This window comes from Ursus arctos, unplaced genomic scaffold (genome assembly GCF_023065955.2).
Source record: "Ursus arctos isolate Adak ecotype North America unplaced genomic scaffold, UrsArc2.0 scaffold_24, whole genome shotgun sequence".
Classification (NCBI taxonomy): Eukaryota; Metazoa; Chordata; class Mammalia; order Carnivora; family Ursidae; genus Ursus; species Ursus arctos.
Window position 1 is genome coordinate 31,172,009 of NW_026622919.1, and position 10,523 is coordinate 31,182,531.

At 56.6% G+C, this 10,523-nt stretch overlaps 1 protein-coding gene across 1 annotated transcript; it reads left to right on the forward strand.

Moving 5' to 3' along the window:
- Positions 1–498: 498 nt before the first annotated feature.
- Positions 499–10,422, forward strand: EPX (eosinophil peroxidase). Its single transcript, XM_026517917.3, has 13 exons — positions 499–665; positions 775–868; positions 1,097–1,272; positions 1,445–1,562; positions 1,664–1,793; positions 2,586–2,792; positions 4,162–4,480; positions 5,140–5,300; positions 5,666–5,921; positions 6,358–6,528; positions 8,704–8,941; positions 9,517–9,729; positions 10,009–10,422. Exons 1-12 carry the CDS (start codon positions 590–592, stop codon positions 9,716–9,718), a joined length of 2,148 nt encoding a protein of 715 aa, XP_026373702.1. The 5' UTR covers positions 499–589; the 3' UTR covers positions 9,719–9,729; positions 10,009–10,422.
- Positions 10,423–10,523: the final 101 nt, after the last annotated feature.

Genomic DNA, 10,523 nt, shown 5'->3' on the forward strand with positions numbered 1-10,523 from the left:
TTGAGCACCTACTGAATGCCCCGCCTTGTGCTGAGGCATCTGGGAAGATACAAGTGTAAGGCAGACCTGTCTCTCCCCAGTTCAGGGGAGGAGAGGAGCCTTTCCGACCATCTGGTCCAAGTCCCATTTTAGGGATGTGGAAACTGAGGCTTGGAGAGGGACAGTGACTTGCCCAAGACTATACGACTAGTAAGAGGCAGGCCCAGGCCCAGTCTTCTTCTGAGGCACACTGCTCCTCAATCTTCCAGCAAATACTCACCGAGCAATATCTGTGTTCCAGGCACTGCCCTGAGCCTGGGGGGAAATACATCCGTGAACTCAGTAGCCAAGAGGGTGGGTGGGGTGCTTCAGTCTCATGACTCCCCTGAAAATGAGAGGGAAGTTCCAGGGCCCCACCTCAGGAGGCTGGACTTCCCCTCCCTCACCCTCAGACAGGATATAAAAGTCCCTTCCCAGCTACTTCCAGAAAAGAGGAGGTGAGAGGCCAGCTTGGGCACCTCCAGGTGAGAAGGGCGCAGGGGACCCACCTGTGTGCAGCACGTGGGTGTCGATCCCTTGCCCCTCTGTGGCCGGGGGCCTCACTGCGGAGATGAAGCTGTTCCTGGCCCTGGCAGGGGTCCTCTCCACGCTCATCCTAGCCCCAGCCTGTGAGGGCACTGGCCCCGGTAATATACCTTTGCACAGCCAAGGAGGACGGCAATGGAGGGGGAGGGGTCTGGGTCTGGGGGGAGCCCGTGGCTCCCCTGGACCCTGAGTCCCCTTCCCTCTGAACAGCACCCCCTGCGGCAGTGGAGACCTCAGTCCTTCGGGATTGCATAACGGAGGCCAAGTTGCTGGTGGATGCCGCCTACAATCAGACTCAGCGGAGGTGGGTCTGGAAGGGTCGATGAGGTGGGTTGGCTCCAGCCACGGTCATGTCAGCCATCACTCTGACCCCAGGCACCTTGGGGCAGCACCGTGCTGGTAGAGATCCTCCCTTCCACCCACCCTTTTGGTTCACGCTGCCCTGACCGTCCACCACCAGGCTGGGGCTCTGCTGGGGGGCTCTGCTGAGGGGCCCTGCTTCCCTTCTCCAGCCCTTGCTCCCCTCTTGCAGCATCAAGGAGCGCCTCCGCAGTGGCCTGGCCAGCCCCATGGACCTCCTGTCCTACTTCAAACAGCCGCTAGCAGCCACCAGGACAGCAGTTCGGGCAGCTGATTACATGCACGTGGCTTTGGAGTTGCTGGAGGGGAAGCTGCAATCCCAGGGCTCCAGCTCCTTCAACGTCACTGGTACTGGGCTCCCCCCCGAGCCCCAGGGCCTGCTCTGACCTGGGAAGGCAGGGCAGACAGCCTGGGCTGTTGGGAGGGAAGAGGGTCGAGGGATGCGAGGTATGGAACGGCCCCGGTCAGGAAGGAGCCAGGACCCTGGACCCAGGACCCTGCCCACCTGTCCCACCCCCAGATGTGCTGACAGAACCCCAGCTGCGGCTGCTGTCCCAGGCCAGTGGCTGTGCTGTCCAGGACCAGGAGGAGAAGTGCAGCAACAAGTATCGAACCATCACCGGGAGATGCAACAACAGGTGGGTGCCCGGGGCCGCACCTGACCCGAGGGCACCTCCCTCCCCCACCCCACCCCTCTGGGCCCGGAACTCCTCCTGACCCGAGCTGCTGACTGCTGCAGGAGAAGACCCTGGCTGGGGGCCTCCAACCAGGCCCTGGCCCGCTGGCTGCCAGCTGAGTACGAGGACAGGCTGTCACTCCCCTTCGGCTGGACGCCCAACAGGAGGCGCAATGGTTTCCTCCTCCCTCTTGTGAGTAGCAGCTGAGTCTGGAGGGTGCTTCGAAACACGGGGAGCAAGAGCACAGCCCAGAGCCAGTGGGCACCCAGGCTCTGCCGCTGGCCGGCGAGGTGACTCTGAGCAAGTCGCACAGCCGAGTCTCAGTTTCCTCATCTGTAAAATGGCAGTAAAACCCACCTCCTATTGCTGGTGTGTGAATTATAAGGTCCTTAGTATAAACACCTACACAGGATGGGATCTAGGAATGCTAGGCATTATAGTATTGCTTTTTCTCAAAGAATTAGTATCGAAGTGTCTAGCTGAATGTAAAGAACTGTATGTCTTATTCTACCTGTGTCTATTGCTCTAAATGATTTCACATCGATCAGCTTATCAATTGTCTGTTCATGTCAGTATGACAGTCACCTACTCTTCTACCAATATCTATTTATTAATTCTTCTTCCATCTATCTATACAATTCTCTCTATACTTATTATCCAGCCCTACCAACTGGTTCATGCATCTCTCGGTCACTTCTGTCATCTAGGTACCCATTAGTCTATAAACTGGTCTATTGATTCGATCCATTTACCTCTTTGGAAGAGCTGGTGGGGTCTCAGCCAGCCTGGCCTCTCCCCTTCTCTACTCCTGGAATCCTCAGGAGCCGCACCAGAGGCCATCCTTGTAGGCATGACAGCCAGCAGGGGGTGGGACAAAGTAGGGCTGGGGAGGGGAGGGCAGGAGAGGAGAGACCGTGTTCACGCCAGCGGGGGCAATCTGCTGAGATGGCCCAGGATGCCCACACTGATCTCTCTCCCCACCAGGTCCGAGCGGTCTCGAACCAGATTGTGCGCTTCCCCAGTGAGAGGCTGACCTCCGACCGGGGCAGGGCCCTTATGTTCATGCAGTGGGGCCAGTTCATTGACCACGACTTGGACTTCTCCCCTGAGTCCCCAGCCAGAGTGGCCTTCACTGCAGGCGTGGACTGCGAGAAGACCTGCGCCCAGCTGCCCCCCTGCTTCCCCATCAAGGTACCCCAGTCAGCCCTCCGGGCCCCAGGCCAAGAGCTGGGGGTGGGGGTCTGTAAGACTAAAGCACCCTCCTTAAGGAGCTGTCTGTGATGCTGGGGTATCAGACAAAGGCAAGGGGCCCGTCCCTGTACAGACCCCTAGTTCTGTGCGTGCTTGCGGGGTGGGGTGGGGGCGGGGCAGTCTGCCAGTACGTTTAGTGCAGACTTCACGGAGGAGGACGCAGTGGAGACCAGCCTTGACCCAGAGGTCTGATCCTGACAGGGGAAGCCTCTGGGCTGCTGCTTTTGAGAGCCTTTAGGGACTCTTAGCTCTTGCCCTTCTCTCCTTCCTGAAGAGGTCCAAGGGCCCTGCAGCTCTCACCAGTTCCTGGGATGGTGTTGTGAGCAGGGCGCTATCCTTCAGGCTGAAAGGCAAGCATGGTGTGGAACATTAGGGAAGGAAAGACGGACTCCAGGGAGCAGAGCCTCTCTGGGGCAAGAGCGGGGGGACGCGTGGGCATACCCTCCCCATTCATTCACCCCTAACAGGTAGGGCAACATTTGTGGAGCATGACACGTGAAGGGCTCGTGGCTGGCCCCTTGCTTGTGCAGCCTTCCCCACTCCTCAAGTTCCGGGGCAGGGACACGTCCTCGGGGGGATTGTCCCATATTATCCTAGAGCACCTTTTGCTTTTGGCTGTTAAATCAAGCATAGCAAATAGCACCTCAGTTCAGAGTTACAGTCTCTATGTGTGTACCCGTTTGCACTGAGCGCCAGCTTCCTGCAAGCTGTGCTGGGTTTTGTTGACCTTTGTTGGTCACCGGGGCACCCGGCATAGAAGGGCGCTTAGGAAATGCCTGTAGAATTCGATGGAATGAGAGGAGCACAGGCCCAAATGTCAGGAGAATTAGGTCTTAATCCTTCCTCTCCTGCTAGCGAGGTGTCACTTCCTGTCTCTGAGCCTCAGTTTCCCCATCTGTAAAATGAGGATCCTTCCATGACTCTATGATACAAAGTGCTAAGGGGGCACCTGGGTGGCTCAGTCATTAGGCGTCTGCCTTTGGCTCAGTGCGTGATCCGGGCATTCTGGGATCGAGCCCCACATCAGGCTCCCATGCTGGGAGCCTGCTTCTTCCTCTCCCACTCCCCCTGCTTGTGTTCCCTCTCTCCCTGGCTGTCTCTCTCTCTCTCTGTCAAATAAATAAATAAAATAAAATCTTAAAAAAAAAAAGTGCTAAGGAGGCTCAGATTGACCTGGTGAGCCGCAAGATTCTGGGTGCATGGAGGAGGGCTTCCTAGAGGAGGGGAGTTTCAAGCGAGGTTTTGAATGATCAGAGGAGGGAGCTTGCTCTTGAGGGGCCCCACGTCACTGGCTCCGCTTCCCCCTCAGATCCCGCCCAATGACCCCCGCATCAGGAACCAGCGTGACTGCATCCCCTTCTTCCGCTCGGCACCCGCATGCCCCCAGAACAGGAACAAAGTCCGAAACCAGCTCAACGCGCTCACCTCCTTCGTGGACGCCAGCATGGTGTACGGCAGCGAGGTCTCCCTCGCCCTGCGGCTCCGCAACCGGACCAACTTCCTGGGGCTGCTGGCCGTCAACACCCGCTTCAGCGACAACGGCCGGGCCCTGCTGCCCTTCGACACCCTGCGTGACGACCCCTGCCTCCTCACCAACCGCACAGCGCGCATCCCCTGCTTCCTGGCAGGTCAGCCCCCCGCGGTGGACTGAACCGTAGATTAAATAAGACCTGGTGCAAGAGGGTTTCGTTCAAAGCCAGCAAGTGACTGTGTGTAGGGCCCCCCTTCAGGAGTTTGCTTTCCTGCCGGGCCTGCAGGAGAAGCGCCGGCTCCAGGAACGGGCTCTGCCCGACCCTCTCTCTCTTTCCCCTGGGCTCCGTGGGGATGAGCAGCCGGATCCCAAGTCCACGGCTGGGGAAAGGGCTAGCTCTTGGTGGAGAACTGGCTGCAGTTCACGGGACAGGTGGGCTCGCGGTCCCAAAGTCAAGGTTCCCAGAGTCATCTGGGTCCCTCCACCAGCTGTGGACCTGGTCACTTGTAGGATAGAATCGTTAGGCCCAAGACTGGCCGCCCTGTGCTTTCCCACCTTGCCTGACCCTGTTTCAGTAACTCAGGGATCAGAGACCCCGCTGCCTCCCACTCCTGACCCACTGTGTGGGGGCGGAGGGTGGCAGTCCATGAGGAGCCTCATAGCACAGCTGAGGAGATGGAGGTCCGGTGAGGGCCCGGAGCTCGGCCCGGGGCCCCAAGTGCTGCCACCTCGTTCTAGTCCCCAGAGCTGTCTGCCTTAGCAGAAAGTCGTTTCTCTGGGAAGGGCTGTGGTGACTCTGAACTTGCGGTTGTCAAGGTGATTCCCGATCATCGGAAACCCCCAAACTGGCGGCTATGCACACCCTCTTTATGCGGGAGCACAACCGGCTGGCTACAGAGCTGAAGCATCTGAATCCCCAGTGGACTGGAGACAAGCTGTACCAGGAGGCCCGGAAGATCGTGGGGGCCATGGTCCAGGTAGGGAGCCTAGAAGACAATGTGGCATGAGACACCATTTGAGAGAGTGGCTCCTTTTCCTTAATACATTCTTTGGGGCTATGCCTCAAGTCAGCTAGATTGGGGTGATAGAGAGTGTACCTGAGATCTGGCCTGTACCCCAAACTCTGCCACTAACTCGCTGTGTGACACTCTCCTTGTCACCCCGTTCTCTGGGCTTTGGGATCTTCATCAGCCAACAGCGAAATGTGTATTTCCACATTTGACACGATGGCAATAAAGAATTGGTATTCTGAGCAGCCCTTCGGAAAGCAAAGGTTTTGTCCAAAGGCAAGGGAAGGGGGCGGCGGCCGCTAAGGTAACGTTCCTCCTGCCTTCTCTTGTAGATCATTACCTACCGAGACTTTCTGCCCCTGGTTCTGGGCGAGGCCCGGGCGAGGAGAACCCTAGGGCCCTACCGGGGGTATTGCTCCAACGTGGACCCTCGTGTGGCCAACGTCTTCACCCTGGCCTTCCGCTTTGGCCACACCATGCTCCAGCCCTTCTTGTTCCGCTTGGACAGCCAGTACCGGGCCTCAGCACCCAACTCGCGTGTCCCGCTTAGCACCAGCTTCTTCGCCAGCTGGCGAGTCGTGCATGAAGGTGACCAGGCTTTAAAAGCGGATGGGAGCGGGAGTGGGGCCAAGCTTAGTGCCAGGAGGCCGGGCTGCCGCTCAGGCCACTGCTGATCACCTCCCCGGGGCACTGCAAGGCAGGCGCACCGAGACCCTCAGGCCTGCGCCTCCCATGCCCTCAGGGATCAGAGGATTTCCCAAGGGAGGAGCCTCAGGTCAGACTGTGGGCTTGTGGGCCTAGCGGGAGGTTGCCTTCTGCTCCTTCTTTAAGAAGCGGGGGTGACTGCTTTCCTTGCCAGCCCCAGCTCTCCTCAAGTCTATCCAGGCCTTTGCTTCCTGATACAAACACGACAGGATATAAGCCTCTGGCTTGTCCAGCGCTGAGCTAGCGTGGCGTCCCGTGATGACCCAGGGGCTCCCCAGAGGCTGAGCCAACCTGTGCTGCTCACATTCCCCGCCACCAGGTGGCATCGACCCCATCCTCCGAGGCCTCATGGCCACCCCTGCCAAGCTGAACCGTCAGGACTCCATGCTAGTGGACGAGCTGCGGGACCGGCTGTTCCAGCAAGTGAGAAGGATCGGGCTGGACCTGGCAGCTCTCAACATGCAGCGCAGCCGGGACCACGGCCTCCCAGGTGAGGGGCCTGGCCTGGGGGTGCTGCTGGCGGGGGGCGGGGGCAGCTTTCAGAGAAGACCCTTGGTGCAGCCTTTCTGGCTGGAAACGTCTACCCCATGTGCTGTGGTTCAGAAGCATGCGAGGCTGAGCTCGATGCAGTCAAGCCTCCCTGGGACCACCCTTTGGCCATCCTGCCACGTCTTCGCCCGCCACCATAGGGCCTCTAGCTGTAGGTTCCCAGCACGGCCAGGACCTGGACACGGGAGTGGACAAAGCAGATTAGAGCTTTCCAGGGGGAGAAAACAGTACATTGAAAGGGCAGGGAAGAACTGCTCCAGTCCCCACTACCCTGGCGAGTTCCAAGGAGGAAGACTCAATTCCAGGGACATAGGAATAGGCCCTCTAAGTGCAGAAAGGCAAAGAACCCAAGAGGCGGGAACAGGTGGAGTAAACTGGTGACGGCCTGGGCTGTTTCCTGAGGGCACACAAAAATCCCAGGAAAGAAGAAAAATGTATCCCAGGAAAGAAGAAAATGTAGCCACTTTGCCAGGAATTTTCATGGCTATTAATCATTTTGTTCTGCCAAGGACCTTGAGAAGCAACTATCACAGCTGTTTTTATAGATGCGGAAATAAGCTCAGAGACATCTAGTCATTCTCTCAAGGCCACATAACTAGGAAGTAGTAAAATTTGAATCAAGTTCAGAATTTCTCCTTTCTTCCCCCTGTACAAGCCATAATGTTAGGGGAAGGCTTTGGTCACCGCCTTGCTCCCCTCTCCCTCTCCCCTCCTTTCCTGTCTAAATACAACCTGAAGCCCCATCTGCCTCGGCTCATCTGCGGCTGTGTAGAACGGGGGGGGGGGGGGGGGGGGGCGGGGAAGGGGGGGCAATCCCCACCACAGCGCGCGAAGAGCCTGTTTCTTTCCTCCTTTCACTTGGGCGCCCCCTGCTGGATAACTGAGATTGCCAGCCACCCAGGTGCCACATAGTGCGTTTCTGTGCCACCCCCCCCCCCCCCATAACTTTTCCTCCAAGCTGTCCCAGCAATATTGTCCGGATACTAGCTCTGACAGTCTCCTCCAATCCCTTCCAAAGTCCAACACCGAATTTGGGATTGGAAGAGCTTGTCTGAAATCCACTGACTGGTGGAGTGACCTTAACAAAGTCACAGTTGCTCAAGCTCAGCCAGTATCCATGGATACGATGGAGACTACAAAGTGCCTCACGGAGGTGCTGTGAGGCTCCTAAGAGACTCTCGCACACCAGTGCTTAGCGAGGTAAAGCATTACATCATTTCCTTTGCTCAGCTGGAAGATGGTGAATTGTTCAATGGACAATATTGGGCAGGTAGATTCTTCAAGGTCAGGGCAAATCGATCTCCTATCTTGATGGTCCCTGCGCCACCTTCTGGCTTGGGCCTGGTGCAGGATCTACTAGCAGAGAAATCAGAAGGCTGGCCTTTAGGAGTTTCTGAGCAGGTGAAAAAAAATTCAAATGGCTTTATTGGGATATAATTAGCATATCATAAATTAATTCACCCATATGAAGTATACGATTCAATGACTTCCGTATATTTAGAGTTGGGCATTGGTCACTTTTTGGTGGGGGGGGGGGTCTGTTAAGGCCTTTGGTCCACTGATCACCATTGCTAATGTCAGAACATTTTCATCACTCGCAAAAGAAACCTTACAATAACAGTCACTCCCTGTCCCCACCCCAGCCCTTGACAATCACTGATTATCTCTACATAGTTGCCTATTCTGGACCTTTCACATAAATGGAATCATACAGCATGTGGTCCTCTTTTGAGTAAACTTTAACCACACTCTTCATTCCTTGGTTTGTTCACCTATGTATTTGTTCATTCCTTCCTTCTCTAAACCTGAGGAAGTCTTTTATGTTCTGGGTCTTATTTGTACCTCATTGATGAACTTGAGGCCAACAATAATATCCTTGTGGTATCGGGGGTTACAGCAGGACACACTCCCAAGACAAAGCATGGTTTGTCTACGCGCTTTGAAAACTAGAGGGCAGTGGCTTGATTGGAAGGTTTGACCTTTTCCGTCAGCAGGGATCTTGTTCTGACTGACATTTCCTGACCACAGAGCTCTCTCGGGAGAAACTGTGGAGCAGCAGAAGCTAAGGGAAGTCAGCAGGGTAAGGCTGAACCGCCTCCACCCCCTTTCCCTACAGGGTACAATGCCTGGAGGCGCTTCTGTGGCCTCTCCCAGCCCCGGAATCTGGCACAGCTCAGCCGGGTGCTACAAAACCCAGGTCTGGCAAGGAAGTTCCTGAATCTGTATGGGACACCTGACAACATTGACATCTGGATTGGGGCCATTGCAGAGCCTCTTTTACCAGGGGCCCGAGTGGGGCCTCTTCTGGCTTGTCTTTTTGAAAACCAGTTCAGGAGAGCCCGGAATGGTGACAGGTAAGGGACCCTCCCCTAAAAAGACCAGCCCCAGAGGCAGGGCAGAAAAGCGCTAGCATGTCAAGACTCAGCAAGGGGGAAAGTGCCCTTTTTAGATAGTTTCTTCCAAGTTCGCAGGGTCTGAGACCAGGACGCTCCTCTGTGGAGAGCTTGGTCGGAGTGAGAGAGACCATGGGCCAGGCAAGGCGGATGGTGCCTGGGCTACAGGCACCTTTAACCCAAAAAACAGACTTGTCAGCCCCGCTGTTCCGCTAGTGGGTCCCAGAAAACATGGGCAGAAAGGGCTAAATCTGGTTTCTTTCCAATAAAGCTTATGGCTTAAGACCCGACTCCCTATTTGGATTTGGCATTTACCCAGGTTCAAATCCAGCCCTGGACACTTAAATTACTGTGCACTTAATACTGAGCAATTTCCTTGAGCGCTGAACCTGCTTCTTCGTTTATAAATAGGGAATAATACTATTTTGCAGGAATTCTGGAGAACTGAATGAAATAATGTAAAGTACCTGGCATACAACAGGTGCTCATTATGTTCATTCCTCCCTCACCTGCACCTGTATCTCTCCACATGGTAGGTTCTGGTGGGAAAAACGGGGTGTTTTCACCAAGAGACAACGCAAGGCCCTGCGCCGGATTTCCTTGTCTCGAATTGTGTGTGACAATACCGGCATCACCACCGTGTCGAGGGACATCTTCAGGGCCAACACTTACCCGCAGGGCTTTGTGAGCTGTACCCGCATCCCCAGGTTGAACCTGTCAGCCTGGCGGCGCAGATGAGGCCTCTACAGGTAAGGGGAGGCCCTCCTCCAACATCCTTCCCAGACCAGACGGCTGCGTCCTTTTAGACCTCGAAGCAGAGACAGCCAAATTCGCCACTTGAGGCAGGGGAGTCTTCCCATTGGCTTCCCGGCACGCTGGCTTCTGGACGGACAGCTAATCCGTCCAGGCCTAGGACCCTGCGGGGCAGTCAGGTGTCCAACCACGCAGCTTAGGCGTCAGCACCTCACACGGCTCCGTGTCTGGACACCCAACAAGTTCCTCACTTCCCATGTGCGCTGCTTCCACAGGAGCCCATCCCAAGCCTCCGGCCTCAGACACGAGAGCACCTGGCGAAGACCACGAGGCTGCCTTCTCCCCAGAGCAACCACCCCCGCGGCCGCTTTTGCTGGCTCTGGCTCATGGCTGCTTCTGTGGCTGGGAGTGACAGCTGGGGCTCCCGGCAGCAGTGAACCCTCCCCCCTTGGGCGCCTCCTACGTCTTAGGTCAGGCATCGGCTCTGGGTGCAAGGAGGTCTTGAGGCCCAGGCAAGAAGAGTCAGCTGGATGGTCTCCGGCCTCTTTTTCTATTCCCCAGCCTGTCCCCACCCCCCACCCACGACTGCAGCCCACGCCCCCCCAGGCTCCAGCCGCCCCACCATCCGCTGGAACACGCAGGCCGGGCAGCGAGCTCTGCTTGTACCAATAAAAGACCGCTGAGGGCAAGAGCTGGTTTCTGCGTTCGGCTGGGGAGGGCGTAACCTCAGCCCCGTGCTTTGCTCCAGACATTTAAGAGGAGCACTGCCAGGGCCCCCCTAACACTAACC

Excerpts from the sequence above, each read along its gene's own strand:
- EPX (XM_026517917.3), top strand. The coding sequence starts at position 590 with ATGAAGCTGTTCCTGGCCCTGGCAGGGGTCCTCTCCACGCTCATCCTA. Across the intron at positions 1,563-1,663 it reads ACCGGGAGATGCAACAACAG|GAGAAGACCCTGGCTGGGGG; the intron begins GTGGGTGCCCGG and ends TGACTGCTGCAG. Across the intron at positions 6,529-8,703 it reads CCGGGACCACGGCCTCCCAG|GGTACAATGCCTGGAGGCGC; the intron begins GTGAGGGGCCTG and ends CTTTCCCTACAG.